Source organism: Macrotis lagotis, chromosome 7 (genome assembly GCF_037893015.1).
Source record: "Macrotis lagotis isolate mMagLag1 chromosome 7, bilby.v1.9.chrom.fasta, whole genome shotgun sequence".
Taxonomy (NCBI): domain Eukaryota; kingdom Metazoa; phylum Chordata; class Mammalia; order Peramelemorphia; family Peramelidae; genus Macrotis; species Macrotis lagotis.
Genome location: NC_133664.1, coordinates 205085632 through 205107811, shown reverse-complemented (window position 1 = coordinate 205107811; position 22180 = coordinate 205085632). Strand labels below are relative to the sequence as shown.

At 33.9% G+C, this 22180-nt stretch overlaps 1 protein-coding gene across 1 annotated transcript; it reads right to left on the bottom strand.

Annotated features, from left to right (window-relative positions):
* Positions 1-291: 291 nt before the first annotated feature.
* Positions 292-21019, bottom strand: MANSC1 (MANSC domain containing 1). Its single transcript, XM_074194573.1, has 4 exons — positions 20450-21019; positions 12850-13185; positions 9402-9542; positions 292-5657 (listed from the first exon to the last, which is right to left on the bottom strand). The coding sequence occupies exons 2-4, from the start codon at positions 13070-13072 to the stop codon at positions 4678-4680; spliced, it is 1344 nt and encodes a 447-aa protein (XP_074050674.1). The 5' UTR covers positions 13073-13185; positions 20450-21019; the 3' UTR covers positions 292-4677.
* Between the last annotated feature and the right edge of the window lie 1161 nt (positions 21020-22180).

Below are 22180 nucleotides of genomic sequence, written 5' to 3'. Positions count from 1 at the left end.
TCCTATTCAGTTCACAAACTCTCTAGAATCTATTCATAAAACGTTGACCCTAAGGAATAGGAAGAAATGCTATCTTAGTCACAGTGGTGACAACAAGCAGAGAAAATCAGAAGAGCTGCAGGATTGTCCTTTCTTTCAATGGCACAGAAGTGATTAGGATAACCACAATGTTGCAAGACACACTGAAGGAATTTTTCATTCATGTCACCAGTAGGTCTTATTTATAGTTATATTCTTCAAAAGCACAAACAAATCACAGAAGAGCCTAAAAGTCAAAGATATTTGGTTCTTATTCAACTTTTTATTTCATGAAATTGCTTTAAGTTTACAAAAAGCCAGTGAATATTTGTATCAAGCCATTAAGCTGAAAAATAGTCTGAAAGTTAGTTTGAAATAAAGCATGAAGGCAAATAATGTGACCACTTCATGGAATTCATTATTCAAAAAATTGCATCCTAATTTTAAAAAAAACCCTTTCTTTCAGTAGACTCTGTGTGCTCCATATAGAGAAGAAAAGGAAGAAGTTCCTTGTGTTCTTAACTATACTTATTATACTACTGTCCTCTAGTGTTCATGGTTGAAAGTTTATATATGTATTTAGAGATTAAAAAATAGGCATGACAATTAACTAAAATACATGGCAAAATTTTCTTGAGAAAGTTGTGTATATAAACAGTAATGTACGCTATTGTGTATTCATAAGAATCAAAGTATGCCAACAACTTAAGAATCAGGGTTTTTAAAGCCCTGAACATTTTTTTTAATTAAAAATTTTATTTATTTTGAGTTTTACAATTCCCCCCACCCCCCACAGAAAGCAATTTATCAGTCTTTACATTGTTTCCATGTTGTACATTGATCCAAATTGAGTGTGATGAGAGAGAAATCATATCCTTAAGGAAGAAACATAAAGTATAAGGGATAACAAGATCAGACAATAAGATATCAGTTTTTTTCCTAAATTAAAGGGAACAGTCCTTGAACTTTGTTCAAACTCCATGGTTCTTTATCTGGATACAGATGGTATTCTCCATTGCAGACAGGCCAAAATTGTCCCTGATTGTTTCACTGATGGAATGAGCAAGTCCGTCAAGTTTGATCATCACCCCCATGTTGCTGTTAGGGTGTACAGTGTTTTTCTGATTCTGCTCATCTTGCTTAGCATCAGTTCATGCAAATCCCTCCAGGCTTCCCTGAATTCCCATCCCTCCTGGTTTCTAATAGAACAATAGTGTTCCATGACATACATATACCAGTTTGCTAAGCCATTCCCCAATTGAAGGACATTTACTGGATTTCCAATTCTTTGCCACCACAAACAGAGCTGCTATGAATATTTTTATACAAGTGATGTTTTTACTCTTTTTCATCATCTCTTCAGGGTATAGACCCAGTAGTGGTATTGCTGAATCAAAGGGTATGCACATTTTTGTTGCCCTTTAGGTGTAGTTCCAAATTTCTCTCCAGAAAGGATGAATGAGTTCACAGCTCCACCAGCAATGTAATAGTGTCCCAGATTTCCCACAACCCTTACAACAATGATTGTTATCCTTTCTGGTCATATTGGCCAGTCTGAGAGGTGTGAGGTGGTACCTCAGAGAAGCTTTAATTTGAATTTCTCTAATAAATAATGATTTAGAGCAATTTTTCATATGACTATGGATTGCTTTGATCTCCTCATCTGTAAATTGCCTTTGCATATCCTTTGACCATTTGTCAATTGGGGAATGGCTTTTTGTTTTAAAAATATGACTCAGTTCTCTGTATATTTTAGAAAAGAGTCCTTTGTCAGAAACATTAGTTGTAAAGATTGTTTCCCAATTTACTACATTTCTTTTGATCCTGGTTACAGTGGTTTTATCTGTGCAAAAGATTTTTAATTTAATGTAATTGAAATCATCTAGTTTGTTTAAGTGATGTTCTCCATCTCTTTCTTAGTCATAAACTGCTTCCCTTTCCATAGATCTGGCAGGTAAACCAGTCCTTGATCTTCTAATTTGCTTATAGTATTGTTTTTTATGTCTAAATCCTGTATCCATTTTGATCTTATCTTGATATAGGTTGTGAGGTGTTGGTTTAATCTAAGTTTCTTGCATATAAACTTCCAATTTTCCCAGTACTTTTAATCAAAGAGATAGTTTTTATCTCAATAGCTGGACTCTTTGGGTTTATGGAACACCAGATTACTATAATCATTTCCTGCTATTGCACCTAGTCTATTCCACTGGTCCACCACTCTGTTTCTTAGCCAGTACCAGACAGTTTTGATGACTGATGCCTTATAATATAATTTGAGATGTGGTAGGGCTAAGGCACCTTCTTTTGTACTTTTTTTCATTGAATTCCTGGAAATTCTTGACTTTGTATTTCTCCATATGAATTTACTTACAACTTTTTCTAACTCATTAAAGTAACTTTTTGGAATTTTGATTGGTCGGGCACTAAACAGGCAGTTTAGTTTTGGTAGAATTGTAAGTTTTATTATATTAGCTCTGTCTATCCATGAGCAGTTGATATTTGCACAGTTATTTTAATCTGATTTTATTTGCATGAGAAGTGTCATAATTGTTTTCAAAAAGCTTCTGAGTCTGCCTTGGCAAATAGACTCCCAGGTCTTTTATATTGTCTGAGGTTACTTTGAATGGGATTTCTCTTTCTGGCTCTTCCTGCTGTATCTTGCTCCTCATATATAGAAAAGTTGAGGATTTATGAGAGTTTATTTTATATCCTGCAACCTTGCTAAAATTGCTAATTGTTTCCAGTAGTTTTTTGTATGATTTCTTGGGATTGTCTAGGTAGACCATCATGTCATCTGCAAAGAGTGAGAGTTTTGTCTCTTCCTTCCCAATTCTAATTCCTTCAGTTTCTTTTTCTTCTCTAATTGCTGAGGCTAACATTTCTAATATGACATTTAATAGTAGTGGTGATAATGGGCATCCTTGCTTCACCCCTGATCTTATTGGGAATGCCTCTAGCCACTCCCCATTGAATATATTGCTTGTTGATGGTTTCAGATTGATATTGCTAATTATTCTAAGGAACAGTCCATTTATTCCTACACTCTCTAGTGTTTTTAGTAGGAATGGGTGCTGTATTTTGTCAAAAGCTTTTTCAGCATCTATTGATATGATCATATAATTTCTGATACGTTTGTTGTTGATATAATTGATTATACTAACAGTTTTGCTAATATTGAACCAACCCTACATTCCTGGGATGAATCCTACTTGGTCAAAATGTATTATCCCAGTGATAACTTGTTTATAATCATTTTGCTAAGATTTTATTTAATATTGTTGCATCTATATTCATCAGGGAGATAGGTCTATAATTTTCTTTCTCTGTTTTAACTCTTCCTGGTTTAGGTATCAGCACCATATTGGTTTCATAGAAAGAGTTAGGCAGAGCTGAACATTATTTCTAATGTAGAAGAGCTTGAATTGAATTTGGAAGTTTTCTAGACTGATAGTATCAAATTCAAATTGCATTTTTGCATCAAATTCATTTCACTTATGTATTTTAAACTATTTCTATTGAAATCTCTTGATCAAATTTACACTGAAGAGCCATATAATATGAATTTAGAACCACCATCTTGTATTTGAAATCCCTAGTTTAGTCCAGTTGCCTCAGCCTACAAATGAGACCCAGAGAAACAAAATCACATCTCTAGGCTCACCCAGTAACTACTAATATATAGTTCTCTAAAAGTTTAAATTGAGAGACAGTATGGTATAGTTGAAGGAGAAATGGGTTTGGTTATATTTGGTTAGATTATTTTGGACAAATCAATTAACTTCTCAGGGCCTACTTTTCCCCTATCTATAAATTTAGGTGGACTAGTTCTATAAAGTCATTTCCAGATTCAAGTCTATTATATTATGAGAATCATTTATGAGAATCATTTTACGAGAATTTATCTTAAAAACTAATAAACATCAAAGTGAATGAATTCTATTTTAGGCCATATACAAAATTGGGAAACTTTTTATTTTGAACAACAGTGAAACAACTTTCTCAAATAAGATAGAAGTAATCTATGTAGCTCATTGTCTACCATACATTAAATGACCCCAAAAGTTCTTTTGGCAAGTAATGAAATTGAGCTAACTATAAACTGAGGACTTAAGAATATATCACAATATGCTTTTAGGTATATTTGTCATTAAAATGTGATACAGATTTTAATCAACTAATAACTTGGCCAATAAGGATAATTTCAAAAATACAGAAATGGACATGACGTCTCAGATTCAACAGATTTTTTTCATTTATTGATTAGAAAACAAACCTAAGTGGTATAATATTTAAATTTTTAAAATAGTGTTTAAAAGCCAACGTAAAAACGTAATTATATTCAAAGAACCTTCATGTCATGTCGAAGTTGATCTTATTTGGAATCAGAAATATTTAATTGACAGCACTTTTCTTTTACGATTACCTAGGGTTTTTTTTAATGTATTAATTGTTCTGTGATATTTTAGTAATACTTTAATATATTCAATATTTTAGTCAAATTTCTGAGATAACTGGTTCAGTTTCTGTTCCTTTTTTAAAATGACACTAGCAAGGGCTAGTCTCTAAATCTAATTTGTAATCTCCTGAAAGTTAACTGATAAAGAACAATTTGAATTTTCTAATTGCTTAGCTAAGAATCAAAGATATCCCAATTTCTGTTTAAATATCAACATAGATTCCATTGATCAAATAATCTAATCTAGAATACTTTTTTTTCTGAAGGGATTCTGAAAGCTTTTTGCCAAGTAGTATGAGACCTATCACCAAAAACAATAGTCCACAGAACAATGTACCTATGAGTGTCCATTTTTCAAACTGAAAATGGAATCTATTTCTTGAAACACTATCAAGCAGGGGATAGTCTAAACCAAGTTTTCCATTTTCATGGGAAGCAATTTTATTTACAGCAAAGGAATCAACACTTGATGATGGAAATGTTGACAAGTACTTAACATCATTATTGCTAGAAATTGGATAATTGCTGGTTTCTCTAAACTGCACTGTTCCTAAGGTAACTTTCATGCTAGTAGCTGCATTGAGCATTGTAGATGAAGATGTTTTTGTCATTTTGGTAGGCAGGGTTGTAGTAGTTGTAAAAACTGCAGAAATTGTGGCAGTGAGGGACTGCGGGTTAGTAACAGTAGTAGTAGAAACAGTGTGAGGAGTAGTGAATACTGTAGGATGAGGTTCAGTAACTTTTAAAGGAACAACCAACTGCTGGGAAATTGCAGAAAGCAAGGGAGGAGGGATAGTAGATTGCAAAGTAGCAGGTACCAGAGATGTGGGGGCAGTGGATTGAGATGTAGCAACTACCTTATCTGGAAATACAATTGCATTTTCAGAAAATACACTAGTTACTTTTTGTTTCAAGGAGAACTCTGAGCCCTGAAGATCCCCTTTACTTTTGTATCCAGAAAGTTGTGAACTCAGTTCATCACTCTTATTTACTGTGTTCCCAAAGTTATCTTGGATTTCAAGCTTCTGAGATACTGTAGCTTTTGGCAAAATGTTAGTTTGATTCAGTTGAGCTGTCAGTTGTACCGGGTCCATGATTCCTTGTGAAGATTTTCTAGTCAAATAATAACTTTGGGGGGTTGTATCTGGATGTGGTAAATCAGCTTTATGTAAAGGAGAAAAATCTGAAAGTATACAGAAAATAAAATATTTAAGATTTTTCTTGCTAAAGAGGTTTAGCACATTATAATCATTTATCAATCTATAAAATAGAGATATTCATAGATAGATGGTAAATGAAAATGAGATTTCATGGGAACAAGGAGTAGTGTGGCTCTGACTTCTAGTGTCAGAGAGCTAACCCAAGTAGCCAAGGTGCTAGAAGAAAGGTTGGGGAAATCTTTCACTAATGTCAGCAGGAGAAATTATTGACACAATATATAATTAAAATCCACTGATAAATGACAGAAGTCTTTAAAATTTGATGGCACTTTAGTTCTAACTCAAATTTTTTATTTCTCAAAAAGATAAGAGGCCATTGAATATTTGTATGGCAGTTATGAATGGACTGTGAAGAGAAATAGTAATCAATCCTGAAAAAGGTATGAATAGTGATATTCCATGCTCCCCTATCCTTGAATTCAGGATACAATTTACCCATTTTTTTTACAGCTGACTTGAAAATAACCTATAAGTACAAACAGTTGGCTGCATATTGCCTTCACCAAATCAATTAGTCACTCAACAAATATTTATCATAGTTGCTTAATATGCACCTTAGCACTGTGCTAAGTGCCTGAGATGTAAAGAAAAAAAAATAACAGTCCCTATCAAATCACATAATCAGCAAGGACTCCAGAGACCATCTAGTACAACCCTGACTTTACTTATTCTGATTTACTTCCTTTCAATGTTAAAAACAGACAAAATTTAAACAACTAACCAATTTTTGGTTGGGGGAAAGGGAGACGTTGGTGAGGGTAAATTTGCAGGATATATAAATGTCCTATTAAAGAAATTATTCAGTAAATATTCACTGTAAGGAGAAGCCTCTGGGTTTCTTTTGGGTTTTTTTTTTTGATTTTTAGGTTTTTGCAAGGCAAATGGGGTTAAGTGGCTTGCCCAAGGCCACACAGCTAGGTAATTATTAAGTGTCTGAGACTGGATTTGAACTCAGGTACTCCTGAGTCCAAGTGCTTTATCCACTACCACCACCTAGCCGCCCCCAGGGTTTCTTTTGTTAATTTGATATCAGACAACTATGTAGTATTGTAATTGACTATTGTTTTTTAAATAAGATAAATCAAATGTATTCACTGTATGTTCAAGGCTCTGAAATAATTCTCATTATTCTGTTATTGTTTAAAAAAGGAATTACAAAAATGTCTTTATTAAAGTCTTCAATGAAGGAATAGGAAAATGTATATGTGTGTATATATTCTTAAAGTGAAAATGAAATATTCAGTTCTCTTTCTATAATTTCTTAATTCACCTGATTTCAACTAACAGGATTTTTCTATTTCCTACTTTTCTGGATGTTGCAAAAATCTTTTCAAAATTTAATCTTCTGAATACATATTTTAAAGTAACACAAAAAATTACTGAGAAATTGCTGCAAGATGGTTGACAGTAAGAAGATAGAGAATCAGTCATGTCAAATCCTCTAAAGGAAAGAGTTAACTATAAACCCATTCTAGATTGGGAGAAAAAAGAGGAAAAGAGACAGGAAGGGTGAATAGATGTAAAAAAGAGAGAAGGAAAGAGAGAAAAAATAAGGGGGAGGAAGGTAAAAATTACCCAGAGGAGATATATTATAATTATAATAATAGCTGGCACTTATATAATGCTTTTAAAGTTTATAAAATGCTTTAAAATATTATCTAATTTTGTAGCCAAAACAATTCTGAGTGGGAGATGTTACTTTTATACACATTTTACAGTTGAGGAAACTGAGAAAGATCAGGTAAGTAACTTGCCCAGTTTCACACAGCTATTATCTAATTTGAATTGGATCTGAACTCAGGTCTTCCTAATTCCAAGTTCCATTCTATAAACTATGCCACTTAGCTTCCTGTTGATAGTTTCTTCTTTGGGTTCTATACTTTCCTGCTCAGGCATGCTACTACTCTTTAGTTACTAAGTAAATTGATTTATTACCTCTCATCTCTCTACCCATTTGAGGGGAAAGGGCAGTGACCTAGAAAGGTTATTCTCATATTATAATGTAACATTAGGTCAACAAATGAAGAACCAATAGCAGAACAAAGTTATAGTATATGAAGGTGATGTAATAATACTATTGTACTGTATAAAATGATGAATACCTAGAAGAATCTCTAAGAACTGATGCAGAATGAGGGGATCAGAACCTGGAGAACAATTTACATAATAACAATAATGTTGTAAAGATAATCAACTGTGAAAAACTTAGTTACCCTGACCAATGATCCACCATAATTCCAAAGGATTCATAATGACAAATACTATCCATTTCCAGATAGAAAACTGATGAATTCAGTATAAATTGAAGCATACATTTTCTTTTTCTTTGTTCTTGGTTTTCCCCCAGATATGACTAATATAGAAATGGTTTGCATGACTTCATATGCAAAATTGATATTGTAATTCTTGCCTTCTCAATAAGTGGAGGAAGAGAAGAAGATAGGAGAGAATTTGGAACTGAAAATTGAGAAAGTTTTTTAGGTAGACAAGATCAAAACAAAGAAGTAATCTTAATTAAAGATATATATGATTGCTAAATTTCAGAATTATAAATAAAAAGCATCAAAAAAGAAAAAGAGAAAAAGAAATTATGTTTTGAAAGTTAGAGTAATTATGAACTTTTTAAAACACAAAACAATAAATCTTCAAGAAACTATACAGAAATCATATTATAAAATAGTATTTAATCCCTAAAACACATAGACTACAAATATCAAAAATAAAAGATATTATTTCAGAGGAAAAATAAGACTTTGAAGAATTTACCAACAAAAATCTGCAACTTAGATTTTCAAAAGCTATAAATGAAGTACTCCAAATAAGTTCCTAAGGAAGTAATAAAATGCTCTGAGCTTTATATATATAATATATACATAATATATATTTAATATTTTATATATACATCATAAATATATATTTTAAGGGAAATAATATTTTTTTCTAACAAAATAGAGTTTATATTCAAATTAAGTATTATGATTGACATAAAATATAAAGCACATTAAAATATATTTACATTTAGTAAAAGAATTTAACAAATGAGAAAAAACAATAATAAAAAAGTGGTAAAAGAGAAACCTACTATGTATAATACAAATGGATTAAATTTCATGAAATTATAATAATCATATTAAAAAACAAATAAATTCAATGTATTTTGTTAACTAGTTATAATATTTAAAACCAACATAGATTTTAAAATATTTCAAAATATCCAGAAAACATCAAGAACAATAAGATCTCAGAAGACAAATCAGAATTACTGCTTATAGCAATAAAAGTGACTATTCTGAATTATCCTATTAAAAGAAAAAATTATAGGAGGGATATAACTAGGGTGGAATTTAAAAGCCTGATTTAAAATAGAAAATACAAATTCAAGTTTAAAAAAATACAAGTGATTTTAATGGTATCTTATAAAATGGAATTTAAACTAGAAAACACTGAAAAAAACAGATAAGTATATTACCCACTGATGAATGGAAAGATGAACAATTAATGTGTACTACTCAATAAGATTCAAGCAATATATCACTTAACCCCGTTTGCCTTGCAAAAAAAAACTAAAAAAAAAGATTCAAGCAATATGACAGTTGAATTCATGTAGTTGAGATTTAAAAAGTACGTTATTAAAATATGGAAATTTTAAAAGGTAGATAGTAAATAAACATGAATGGCTTATTTAATTTTTTAAAATGTTACATTACCTTTCAGTATCCTATAGGTCACAACTCCTTTTGCTGATTTCAGAGGACAAGCTTCTTCATTGGGGCAATAAAACAAGTAGCAATTTGGTTGTGTAGTTGCCTTTCGAGTATCAAAGACAATCAAATTACACTCTTTATTCCCTACAATGAAATACTTCAAATTAAATATTTTACATAAATCAATAACATATGCAATTTTTATGTGTTACTATGACAGATTGAACAGAAAACACGTGTATTAATTTATATGCTGACATAAACATCTTTGTTCATAAGTACAATAGTTAAATAATTTTCCTTCTTATAAAAGTAAATTTTATTGTTTATATTTATCGTAGATTATTTATATTAAATTTTGATCTAAATATCAGTCAGACTAAATAAACTTACAACAACTTAGATTTGAGTAATTAATCTCAGCTCATAAAAATCCATAATAATGTCAATAAGTTTCCTCCAAATTTCCATCTGTTTTGCTTATCCATTTGCTTTTAATCACACAATCCTTTTATATGTTGGCAATTTTGTGTGTATTCTCTTCCTTTATTGAATTTTTCTCTGTATTAATTCTTTTTTCAATTGAAATTTTATTTTATTTTTCAATTGCATGCAATGATAGTTTTTCAATATCCATCCATTTGCAAATTTATGAGTTCCACATTTTTCTACCACCCTCCCTTCCCATGGCAGCAGTCAGGTAAAAGTTGTATATATACATTTCTGTTCAATATATTTACATATTGGTCATGAAGAATTAGAACTAAGGGGAAAGAAAAAAACATGAGAGAGAAAGGAAAAACAAAGAGGAAGTTTTTAAAAAGTGAACATAGTATGCTTTGCTCTACAGACAGACTCTAGTTTTTTCCTCTGGATGTGAATGCTATTGTCCATAGCAAGTCTTTCAGGTCTATGAACTGCTGAGAGGAGCTACAACCATCACAGTTGATCATCTTACAATGTTGTTGTTAATGTGTCTGTACTTTTTTCTTTTTCTTTTGTTTTTTTCCCCCAAGGCAATGGGGTTAAGTGACTTGCTTAAGGTCACATAGCTGGGTAATTATTAAGTATCTGAGGTTGGATTTGAACTCAGGTCCTCCTGACTCCAGGGCCAGTGCTCTATCCACTGCAAAAACTAGCTGCCCCCAATAATATTTTTAAAAGAAAATTATTCCTAATTAGATTTAAATAAAATACACTACTCTTCTTCATTTCCGTGTTTTCTATAATAATTGGCAATAATTATTCAGGAAGGCACAACCTTGTAGGGCACTCAATGAGAATTCTACTAAAACCTCTGAAGTCCTTATTCATAGGCTGGAGTTTTTATGCTTTAAAGCCAAACCAATAATTGAAAGCCAAATCTTCTGGGTCAATCAAATACTGAGACAGCCTCTTTTTCCCCAAAGGGAAAAACTAACTTAGGTGAAATAAAAACAGTGCTACTTCTAGAGCACTCAAACTTGAATCATTCTCAACTTATTTTTCTTCCTCAACTCTCATATTAAATACTGTTCTCTATGCTGGCTGGGGACTTTAATATTCTGCCCTCAGCCACAAAGACTGGAGAAATAGGTGAGATCAAGTAAAGTCTAGACCATCAGCTATCTTCTAGTAATGAAGTTAGACTGTACCAACCTGAAGGAACAGATAGACACTAGGACTTTTTCTAGTTGCTCTTATCCTGACCATGTTATTTCTCTACTATAATGGCTCCCTATTGCCATTAAGATAAAATACAAACTCTTCTGTCTCTTCCTCTACAATTTAACTTTCCAACTTTATTCTGCTCTCCTCTTGCATGCTAAACTCCAGCCAAACTGATCTACCAGCTGTACACCAAACTCAATATTCCACCTCCATCTTTCAAGTCTTTATATAAACATTCTACTAATGAATTAAATGATCTCGCCTTATCTCTATCATTTATAGTTCCTAAAGTCCTTCAAGGCTCAGTTCAGATGCTATCTCCTCTGTACAAAGCTTTCAATTATGTTACTATTATGTGGATTATTTGTGCTCAATTGTAGTAAGAGCCTTCCCAGTTTGTATTCATCTGAATAGCCACTGTTGAATACATCATACCTTGACTCCAACATGGTGATGTCATTATGATCCTCTTTGAGAATGAAGGACTTACCTCTCTCCTCAAATTACCTTGTATTTATTTATTTGGTTTTATTTTTTTTAGATTTTTTTGCAAGGCAATGGGGTTAAGTGGCTTGCTCAAGGTCACACAGCTAGGTAATTATTAAGTGTCTGAGGTCAGATTTGAACTTAGGTACACCTGACTCCAGGGCTGGTGCTCTATCCACTATGCCATCTCAAATAGCCTTGTATTTATTTGTAAAGGAGTTGTATTCCCCCAGTAAAATGTAAACTCCATGAGAATAGGAATCATTGCATTTTTTACTTTTAACTAACATAATTTCTTATACATAATAGTCATTTAATAAATTACAGAAAGAATATTTGGGGGGGGTGGTTCTTTAGGCAGTCAGTTTTCTACTTATCAGTCAGTACTTAAAACTCAACCCTCCCTCTTAGTCACTCAACAAACAAGACATTAAATACATTTAACACCTGCCCAAGAGATTTATCACCTCACCTCACATTATCACACAACATTCATCAGTCAAACAAACCCAAGAAAATATTTTAGTTTCTTCCTTCTCAACAGATTCAAAGTTTTTCAAATCTGTTCTGTCTTTAGTAATTAAATGATTCGGGACTTCTCTAGATCCTAAAGTATCAGGATCATTATACATTGTGCACATTGAACATTTTGGGATAAAAAAATAGTTTTTAAAACTTGCTTTTTTCTTTTGTCTCTTTGAAGTTCCTTAACTTTTGACTTTATTTTGTTTTTATATAGCTGTGGTAAAAGAATTACTGATTTTGTTTTGCACTTCAACGAAAACCCTCCTTAAGACACAGTGTTTATTCTTTTTTTATTTAAGGCTCAAGGATATTTTTTCTGGTTGAGGATACTGTTCACCATTTTTTTTTGTATGTCACCAGACTTTCCTTTATGACAAAATGGAATATTCCAAATAATTGTCTATTGAAAATTGATCATCTAAGGTGGTAGAAAATTTAATTTTAACCTTTTTGATGTTGTTGTGTCACTTTTTCAGTTGTGTTCAAAATTTTGTGACCCTATTTGGGGTTTTCTTAGCAAAGGCAGTAGAATGGTTTGTTATTACTTTCTCCAACTCATTTTAATAATGAGGCAAACAGGGATAAGTGCCTTGCCCAGGGCCACTGCTAGTAAATGTCTGAGGCAGAATTTGAATTCATGAATCAAAGAAGTAATTTGAATTACTCTAGACTCAGCACTACTGGTGCCTAACTTTTTTAAGCAACCCCTCTTATTTGATAATCTCAAATATTTACTCATCTCAAACAACATATAGTAAAAAAATAAAATCAAAGGAAACTTTTTTTTTACCTGTTATGTTTTTGGTCAAACAGCCAAAATTAATGCAATCTCCTTGAGTTTCTGTATGTATGGGCTCAATGCCTCTGATTCCATTAGCAAGAGATAACTGGATGTCAATTACGACATCTTCCAGGCTCTTGGTAGGGCAACTCAAACTGATTGATTTTGTTGGTATCAGAATACAAATCATTATCAAAGCATAAGTCAGGCCCAACTTTACTCTGAAGGACATTTATGATTTTGACCAAGGCTCAGTTTTTAAAATTGAAAGACGATGAGTTCTCTGATTTTCTTATTGTTTCAGAAGCAATGCTCAGCAATGGAATTCTCTGGAATCTTGTAGCTCTGGAACAAATGTCAAAAATAATGAATAAGAAAAAATTCCATTTAATTCAGCTTTGAAAGAATTATCAATTTCTTGTTGATTCTGACAGAAAATGGCAGGTTCATGTATTTTGATTATTAGATGGTGAGAAATGTATTTGAAACAAACCAGTCATAAAAACCTAGCAGATGTTTAGCACCAATACATGGTTATATTTGGTTTGGGTTCAAGATTTCACTGTTGTAGTGCAGAGGAATCAAAGTATCAGCTTAGGCTGTAGGTGTCTATGAAAGTCCCAAGCACATCTCTAATCAGATTAAAATGAAATTGGAAAATGTTTAAGCAAATGAATTTTACAATATGATAAAATAAATATAATATCAATGTGGCTTTATAAGTCAATATGTAGCCATCAAGGATCCCTTTCTGTTGGAGCTTGACACTATTGATACAGAAAACTCCTTTCCTTCTGGTTTCATGTATATCTGAAGTAGGTAGTACAAATGCATAAAATGGGTCCAGAAGAAGAAGAAGGAGAAGAGGTTGAAGTGTATTCAGGAAATTGGAATCTTAATGACACCAAGATTTACTTGGAAACTAAGACCCATATCAACATTGTACCAGTGTATCTAGATGACTGTGAAACATTAAATGCAATATTCTCCTAAGGATTGAAAATTAATATCATATAGAGAGCAATGGAAAGGGTCATGATGGGTATGAAAAAGCAACAACATATAAACATTGAGAGAACCTCTGGTTAACAATGATATGAGGATCTCAGAGGAGCCCAGGGCTCCCATATGCACTCCAATAAAAGGGCACCAAAAATATTAATGATCAAGAAAACCAGGAAAAAAAGAAGTAAGATTCTCCTTGCAATCCAAGATCTCATGAAAAGATGACCAGGGCTTTGACCGAGAGGTAGAAGACAACTCTTGTAAGTGGCATGAAAGTTGCCAGTGAGAAACTTCAAGAACCTAAAATGAGCAAATACTGGGGCTACCGTAAGAAAACTAATGTGAGCACTAGTATTTGGGACCTGAAACCAATGAAATCCCAGCCCTGATAAAATGAAGATGCAAGATGAGGCAGAAACAGAGTCAACTTCTATAACTCCTGCCCAGGGTATCAGGGTGGGGGTCTTATCAAAAGTATATTTGTGGGGGCAGCAAGGTGGCTCAGTAGATAGAGTACTGGCCCTGAAGTCAGGAGGGCCTGAGTTCAAATCTGACCTCAGACACTTAATAATCACCTAGCTGTGTGACCTTTGGCAAGTCACTTAACCCCATTACCTTGAAAAACCAAAAAAAAAAGTATAATAGGAAAAAAATGCCAGCTCAGTTTCTGGGCATACAGTCCAGGGTCTTATTGGAGGCCTGAGATAAATATCCAAGTAGGAAGGGCCCAAGAGGAGATGAAAACAACTTCCTGTTAAAAATTATGCAAGGAAATCTTTGATATAGAGAAAGTTTTTGGTCAAATATCTACATGGAGCTGACAGAAAAAAGCTAAACATTGTGATTGCAAGAGGGTCAGATCCGGAACCATTCATCTCATAGAGAACCGACAACAATGACAACCAGACCATCGAGAAAACAGGACCAGACAGGGCCTGCTCACACCAAAGAAGTCACAGGAAAACAAACTTCAGCTTCAGAGAGAGGATTAAAATGAGATAAAGTTTAAGAACCTATCATAATGGTTTTGACAAAAAGAATAAAGGCAGATCAATGGAATAGGAGCAGACCATTTCAATTATTGATTACTAGTGTTGATCACATTCCCTTTTCTTTTGCCACCTTTTTCTTTATAAAGAATGGAGTGGGAGACAAAGAAAAGATAAAATAAAAGAAAATATTATGGTAGGAAATACACAATTAACAGTCATAACTCTGAACTTGAATAGGATGAATAGACCTATAAAACTGAGGGAAGCAGAATGGATTAGAAAACAGGCTTCACTAAGATGTTGTTAGTAAGGCAAACATGAAACACAGAGCTTCACACAGAGTTAAAATGAGGGGCTGGGATAAAATTAATTATGCCTTAGGCAATTTTAAAAAGCAGGTGTGACAATCATGATCTCAGAGAAGGGAGCAGTAAAAACTGCCATCATTTTAAAAAAAGATAAAGAGGAAAGCTGTATTATGTATAAAGACATTATAGATCATGAAATAATATAAATAACATAAATATCAAACAAATATACACAAGTTTCTAAGTACTTAAAGAAAAAATCAAATTATAGGGAAAAATAGATAGCAAAACTAAGATAATTTGTGATTTAAATATGCCTCCTTCAGATATAACTAAAATATATGAAAGAAGTTAAGCACAAGAATAGAATTTCAGAAAAGTCAGGTTTGATAAATAGATCTCTGGTGATTGCTGAATGGGAAACAAAAGAATATATGTCTATATATGCATATGTGTGTAGATTCATATATCTAGAAATATATCAATTCTACATGCCACATTTAAAAAACTATGTTCAAAATTATGCATAAAAACTTCATAAACTCCAAAAATTAAAACTGCTGAATACAGCATTTATTATTATTATTAAAATGGAATTAAAAATTTTAAGTATTAAAGCGTACTTGAAGAAAAGATTCAAAATTATGTGGTAGGTTGAAGAGTAAATTATAGCAACATCAACATATAAAAACTTTTGAGATATAGCCAAAGCAGTTCCTAGGGGTAAAATATATCTCATCAACAAACTGGATATACAACTTTAAAAGCTAAAAAAAATGAAGAAATTCAATTAAATACAAAAATATAAATTCTGCAAATCCAAGAAGAAATAAAATTGAGAAAATAAAAATGTTGAACTGATAAGCAAAACTAGAAGCTGATTTCTTTTTTTTTAGGTTTTTGCAAGGCAGTGGGGTTAAGTGGCTTGCCCAAGACAACACAGCTAGGTAATTATTAAGTATTTGAGGTTAAATTTGAATTCAGGTACTCTTGACTCTAGGGCTGGTGCTCTTGTCCACTGTGTCACCTAACCACCCAATAGAAGCTGATTTTTTGAAGAAACTAGTAAGCCTTTTAAACTGCTAACTAATTTGATTTGAAAGTGAAAACTAAGCTACCATGCTTAAAAATGAAAAAAATCATAACAGATGAAAAGAAAATGAAGGAAATTATTAGAAAATTTTATTTTCATATGCTATTAATATTAATACAAAAATGTACAAATATCAAGAGATAAAAAGATAAAGAATTTAAATAACACAACCTGAGAAAAAGATGAAATTTCCAAAGGGGGGAAGAACAGAATAAGATGGAGTTAGAAGAAACTTCTATCAAATAGAAAAAATAATAAATTCCAATACTATATAAGTTGTTTACAAAAATAAGGAAAGAAAATAGTTTGGTATGAAAGGGTTTCAATTTATATCATTGAAAGAAAAAATCCAAATAAATGAGATCACAGTCAGTTGAGTATTTTAGTACTGCACTTGAAAGAACTCTCAGTGGAAAAACTTCCTTCAGATTGGCAATTTGTCTAGGACTTCTATGTTGTAGTTGTCTTGGGGTACTGAGAGGTAAGTTTCTTCTATGTTTGGGAAGCTTGAACCCACATTTTCTTGAATGCTAGGATTGGCTTTCTATACATTCTGCTAAATTGCCTCTCAAAATATATATTGTTACATCTTGTTAATACTTAAACTAAACAAAGATGTTACAGAAATGCACTGGAAAAGGTATTTATTTACTCTGACTTAGAAAAACTTTCTGGTTCTCCTTCCACCTAGCAGGAAGAGAGGGAAGAAGAATTGAATATTGGTCTTCATTCAAACAGTGGTTAACACACAGTAAGTGCTAAATAAAAGATGATTGATAGTATTGATGATGATGATGATGATGGTGATGATGATAGCATTTAGGACATAAGGTTTTAATTTACAAAATTTTACTGTTTCAGTACCATTCTGCATATTACTTGAGTTAGCCTATACATTGCCACCACTTTCTAATAGGTGTCTGAACCTTTTATTTCCTTTGCCAGTGATATTACTTGGCTATTTATTATCTTATCAAAAAAATAAGTATTAGTGAACTATGCACAAAGTAGAAACTGACCTGAGCAAAGTTTCGGAGTAGGGGAGAAAATGCATTTTGGTGCCCTAATCTCTGATTTCTATGAATCTCTCCCTCCCTCCTCTTCCCTTTCCCCCCTCTACCCCTGCCAAGATTATAGGATTTGAATTGGAAAGGGACCTTAGAGATTCATTTTTCATCTCAGGAAACTGAAATCCAGAGAAGTTATGTAATTAGCTTAGGTCACATAAATGTAGGCAACAGAATGATGATTCAAATCTTTGACTGCCTCAATGTCCATCCTCTTTGTTATTATCTCTATTAGAACCTGAACTCAGAAAAGATGTAAGAAACCTTATTTATACTGAGAATAATTAATTTTACATGTTATCCTCCCTCCCCAAAAATTGTTGCCTTTTACTAGTAGATTAAAACTTAAGCCAAAAGAAAAGTTTTAATAGCCATAGGAATTTGTGTATTTACTTTTCCCCATTAGATTGTAAACAGGGTCTTGTACAGAATCTGCTTAATAAATGTTCAGAGAACTGAATTATTGGAATGCACTGTATATACATATATATGTATATATATATATATATAATAGGGTGTGAGAAGTATGACTAGACTCATAATTTAAGAACCTATGTATATAAAATGTTTTAATAAGCATTTTGTAGACAATAACTTAGTTATTAGCTTCTGTATGGATGGAGTGGGTTAAAAACTAGATAAGAAAAAAATTGTTATTAAAATTTTCCTGTTAACCTCAGACCTTCATTTAGCCTTTTTACCCCTTTGATGACAATGCACCAAGAGGAGCCAGAAAGTCTCTTTACATATTTCCTTGTAAAGCTTATTGGAAAAAAAGGCAGGCACCAATGTAACTGTGAGGTCTATGAAAAATCCCTGGAAGAATAAAGTAGAAAATAAATTGGAATGAATTTAGAGAAACAAATTTAAATCCTGGCAAGGTGTCATCCTGAACTCCTTATTCTCTCTCATATTCTATTCATTATATTCAATCTTTGGCCAAATCTTATTGAATTTATTTTCAGGACATCTGTGAATGTAACTTCTGTCTCTCTTTTTATTGGTAGAGATGAATACCCTGCCCTGTGTGAGGGATGGGGTAGAGTTGGTGATAGGCAAAGAGCTCCAGCCTTTATCAATCCCTTTCGATGGCCAATTCCCCTTTGGAATTGGTCAAATTTGATGTCTTTTTCCAGGTCTGAGTCACTTTAGGCACTCCTGCTTTCCAGCTTTAAGAGAGAGGATGGAAGACACCACTTCAGGTTGATGAAGGAAAAAACTCTGGGAAAACATGAAAGGAACTGCCTTCATTTTCAGCTTGCCACACTAGAGAATTCTGTGAACTTTTAGAGTGAAATCTAGGTCTCTCTCTCTCTCTCTCTCTCTCTCTCTCTCTCTCTCTCTCTCTCTCTCTCTCTCTCTCTCCTGTCTGAGTTATCTGAATCATAATGGGTGGGATGCTTCACTTTCTATTCTATTACCTAGTATATAGTCTTCTATGTATAACTTCTCTGGTTGTTTTGCTACAATTAGGAAAATGGGGTTCTTTGCTATTCACTATGTGTGTTCATTGTGGAAATAGTATTAGGTAGGAAAGGGATCAAACTCTGAAAATAGAGCTGGGGAATCTCTCTTTCCTCAAAATAGCAAAGTGATCAGAAGTTCAATAGAACCTAATCATATCCGCTAGATGAACAATATTTTAGGGACCAAATAGATGTAATTCATAGGAGAGCAGAGATGTCATTGGCCCCAACCTCCTGCTTCTCTTTCTGGCAAGGATGAAAGACTTGTGTAAATAAGAGTGATGGAAGAAGAGGTTAGAGATGTCTATTATGCCTCTCTTCTAGCCATTTACCCTTGTAACATGAGGGATCCATTTTCTTTTCCCCATATGTTTCCTCTTTCTATCCTCTGATAAAATCATCAAACCTGGGGAAGATACTTATTATCTCTCACTGGTCTCCTGTAATAGTCTGTTGGTTGGTCTCCCTACCTCAATTTTCTTTCCACTCTAATCCTATTTCTACTCAGCTTTCAAACTAATCTTTCTAAAACATAGGTCTGATCATGCCTCTTTCTACCATTCAATAAAATTCTAGTGGCTCCTTATTATCTCCAGATCAACTATAAAATAGGCATTTGAAGCCTTTACACCTTACAGCACTCTGCATACCACCACCATCATCACACACATATACTTTAACCTGGTCACAGTGATCTTGCTGTATATCAAACCAGATACCCTATCTCTGGACCCCATCCAATTTTCACCAGTTGCCCCTGAACCTGGCATTCTCTCCCTCTTTTCATCTCCTTGACACAAATTCCACCTTCAAGAAGTCTTTCCCAATGTCCCTTAATTCTCATGTCTTCCTTCTGTTGATTATCTCTGTTTTATCTTATTTGGATATAATTATTTGCGTATTGCTTTTTTCCATTAGCCATGAGCTCCTTGAAAGTAGAAACTGTCCTTTGCCTTTCTTTGTATCTCCAATAATTAGCATAGAATCCATCACATAGTAGGAGCTTAATAAAGGTCTATTGACAGGCTGCTATCTGTATACCTTTAAGGAGGTCTTAACATTCTAGGTTTCAGATCCTTATCTGGGCATTGGCTTAGAGGTCTCTATCAGTTCAGAATATTGAATCCTTTGATCCCTGGACTTCTGTTTTTCTTGCTATTGTTTGCTGAAGTAGTTTTCAGAATCTCAGCATCTAGTGGAAGGGACCTCAGAGACTCTGGTACCCATCACATTAGAGCAGGAATCCTCCCAATAAGTGATCATCCAAGCTCCTATGGCAGACTTCTAGCCAGACTTACTATTTTCTAGGTCTCTAATTTAATTTTTAGAAAAGTTTTTCCACACATGAGCAGAAATCAACTTTTTAGCAGCTTCCACCCCTAGTTCTTAGTTCTGCCCTCTAGGGGTAAGCAAAATTAATGCAACCCACATCCTCCTTCCTCCCCATCTCCACACACACACATTCATACAACAACCCCTCCCCCCATCCCACATGAAAGTTCTAAAGAATATAAATAACTATGGAGTGTGGTGATAGATCTCCTAGAAATGACAGGTGTCTGATCTGGGAAAGAAGTACAAGGGAAGGAGGGGGTGCTTCATTTTCAGATCCCAGTGGGTGTCATTGGGTATGGGAGGGGAGCGCGATTTATAAAGCCAGGAATGGAGACGCAGTTACCTTTGCCCAAGGATTCCAAGGAAAGCCTGCTGCTGCCCGCAGTCTGGGGCAGGAAGAACTTAGTTGCAGGAATCCCCACGGTCCCTGCGAAGGGTGGTAAAGTCCCAAAACAGTTCCCTGACGAAGAATGCCTGCAAAGTCGGAGGGGGAGAGTGGGTGGGAAGGGGAAAATCTGTATCCTACGCAATTGCTCTGGAAGGATTCTGCGGATGGAAGTTCCTGCTTCCGTCACCACGGCCGAAAGTTTGCAGGGGGAAGGGCGAAAACTGAAAGATTAGCCCTGCAACCCGGAGCTGCTTCGCCCTTTCCTATCCGCGCCAAAGCTGATCCTAGGCTCGGTGTGGCCGCCCGAACTCAGCTCTTGGAGCTCTGGCCACAAAGGCCACTTGCCTCAGATCTGTCTCTCGGGAGCACCGGGAAGATTGTAGGAGATGCTGGGCGACGGCCAAGGCTGAGGCTTAGGAGACCCCACTGAGGCTGCGGGCTGCTGATCACCGCCCGCAAAGCCGGGAGAGAAAGGTGGTATTTAGAGAATGGGCGGCATGTCGGATTCTGCTTTTGTTCTGCACCGGACTTCGGCGACTGCAAGTGTAATTCCCTTTCTGTCCCTTCCCACCTCCCAGATCATTCCAGCGCTATCTAGTCAATGTGGAATCAATGAAAAGATACTTTTAAAAAAATTGTTATTGTGGCTCTATAATCCCACCCTCCTGCTCCCCTCTCCTAATCAAGAAATCGTAGGATTTGGAGGTGAAATCTATTTTAGACATTTAATCCAACCACTTCATTTAAAAACTTTTCATTTTATTGATTGATTTGTTTTTACATCATCCTCATTTCTGAATCTCACTCTTTCTTCCCTTTTCTACCTTAGTCAACCTATCCTTTGTTGTTTTAAAAAATATTTTGTTTTTCCAACCACATGCAACCGCAATTTTTACCAATCATTTTTTTGTCAAGGTTTTGAGTTTTACAAGTTTTCTCCCACTGCCCCCTGAGAGAAAGCAATCTGATATAGGCTATACATTTATAGCCATGCTAAACATAGATCAATATTGAATACATTGTGAGAAAAGAATCAGATTCAAATGGAAGCAAGAAAACAGAGAGAAAGGTGATATAATATATGAGATAACTTAAATATTGAAGATAATAAATTTTGGTCTTCATTTAAACTCCTCAGTTCCTTCTTTGGATATGGATGGTATTTCCCATTACAAGTCTTTTAAAATTGTCTTTGATTATTGTACTGCTGAAATGAACAATTCTATCATGGTTGATCATGACCCCATGACATTAATATATTTAATGTTCTGCTTCTGCTCATTTCACTCAGCATCAATTCATGCAAGTCTTTCCAGGCTTTTCTGAAAACAACTTATCCTTCCTAACAAAGAATAGAACAGGGAGGAAAAACAATTTAGCAAACTAACCAATACATCAAACCACTCTGACAGTAAATACAGTGTTTCACACTCATAGGCTTTGTAGGACTAATACTTTCTCATGACAGAAATAAAATAAAGATTCACAATGGTGGAAGTTCTAAAATGAAGAGTAAATTCCAGGTCTCTTACAGAGAGAAGCTAGAATGCTGTCAGCAGAACTACTTACCCAAAGTCTAAAGAAAGCCTGCATGGTGCTTATGAGTTACACAAATGAATATTGAATTAGTCAGTAGAGACAGTGGGAAGGTTTAGAGAAAAGAACTCATTAAGGCAATGACAGGAC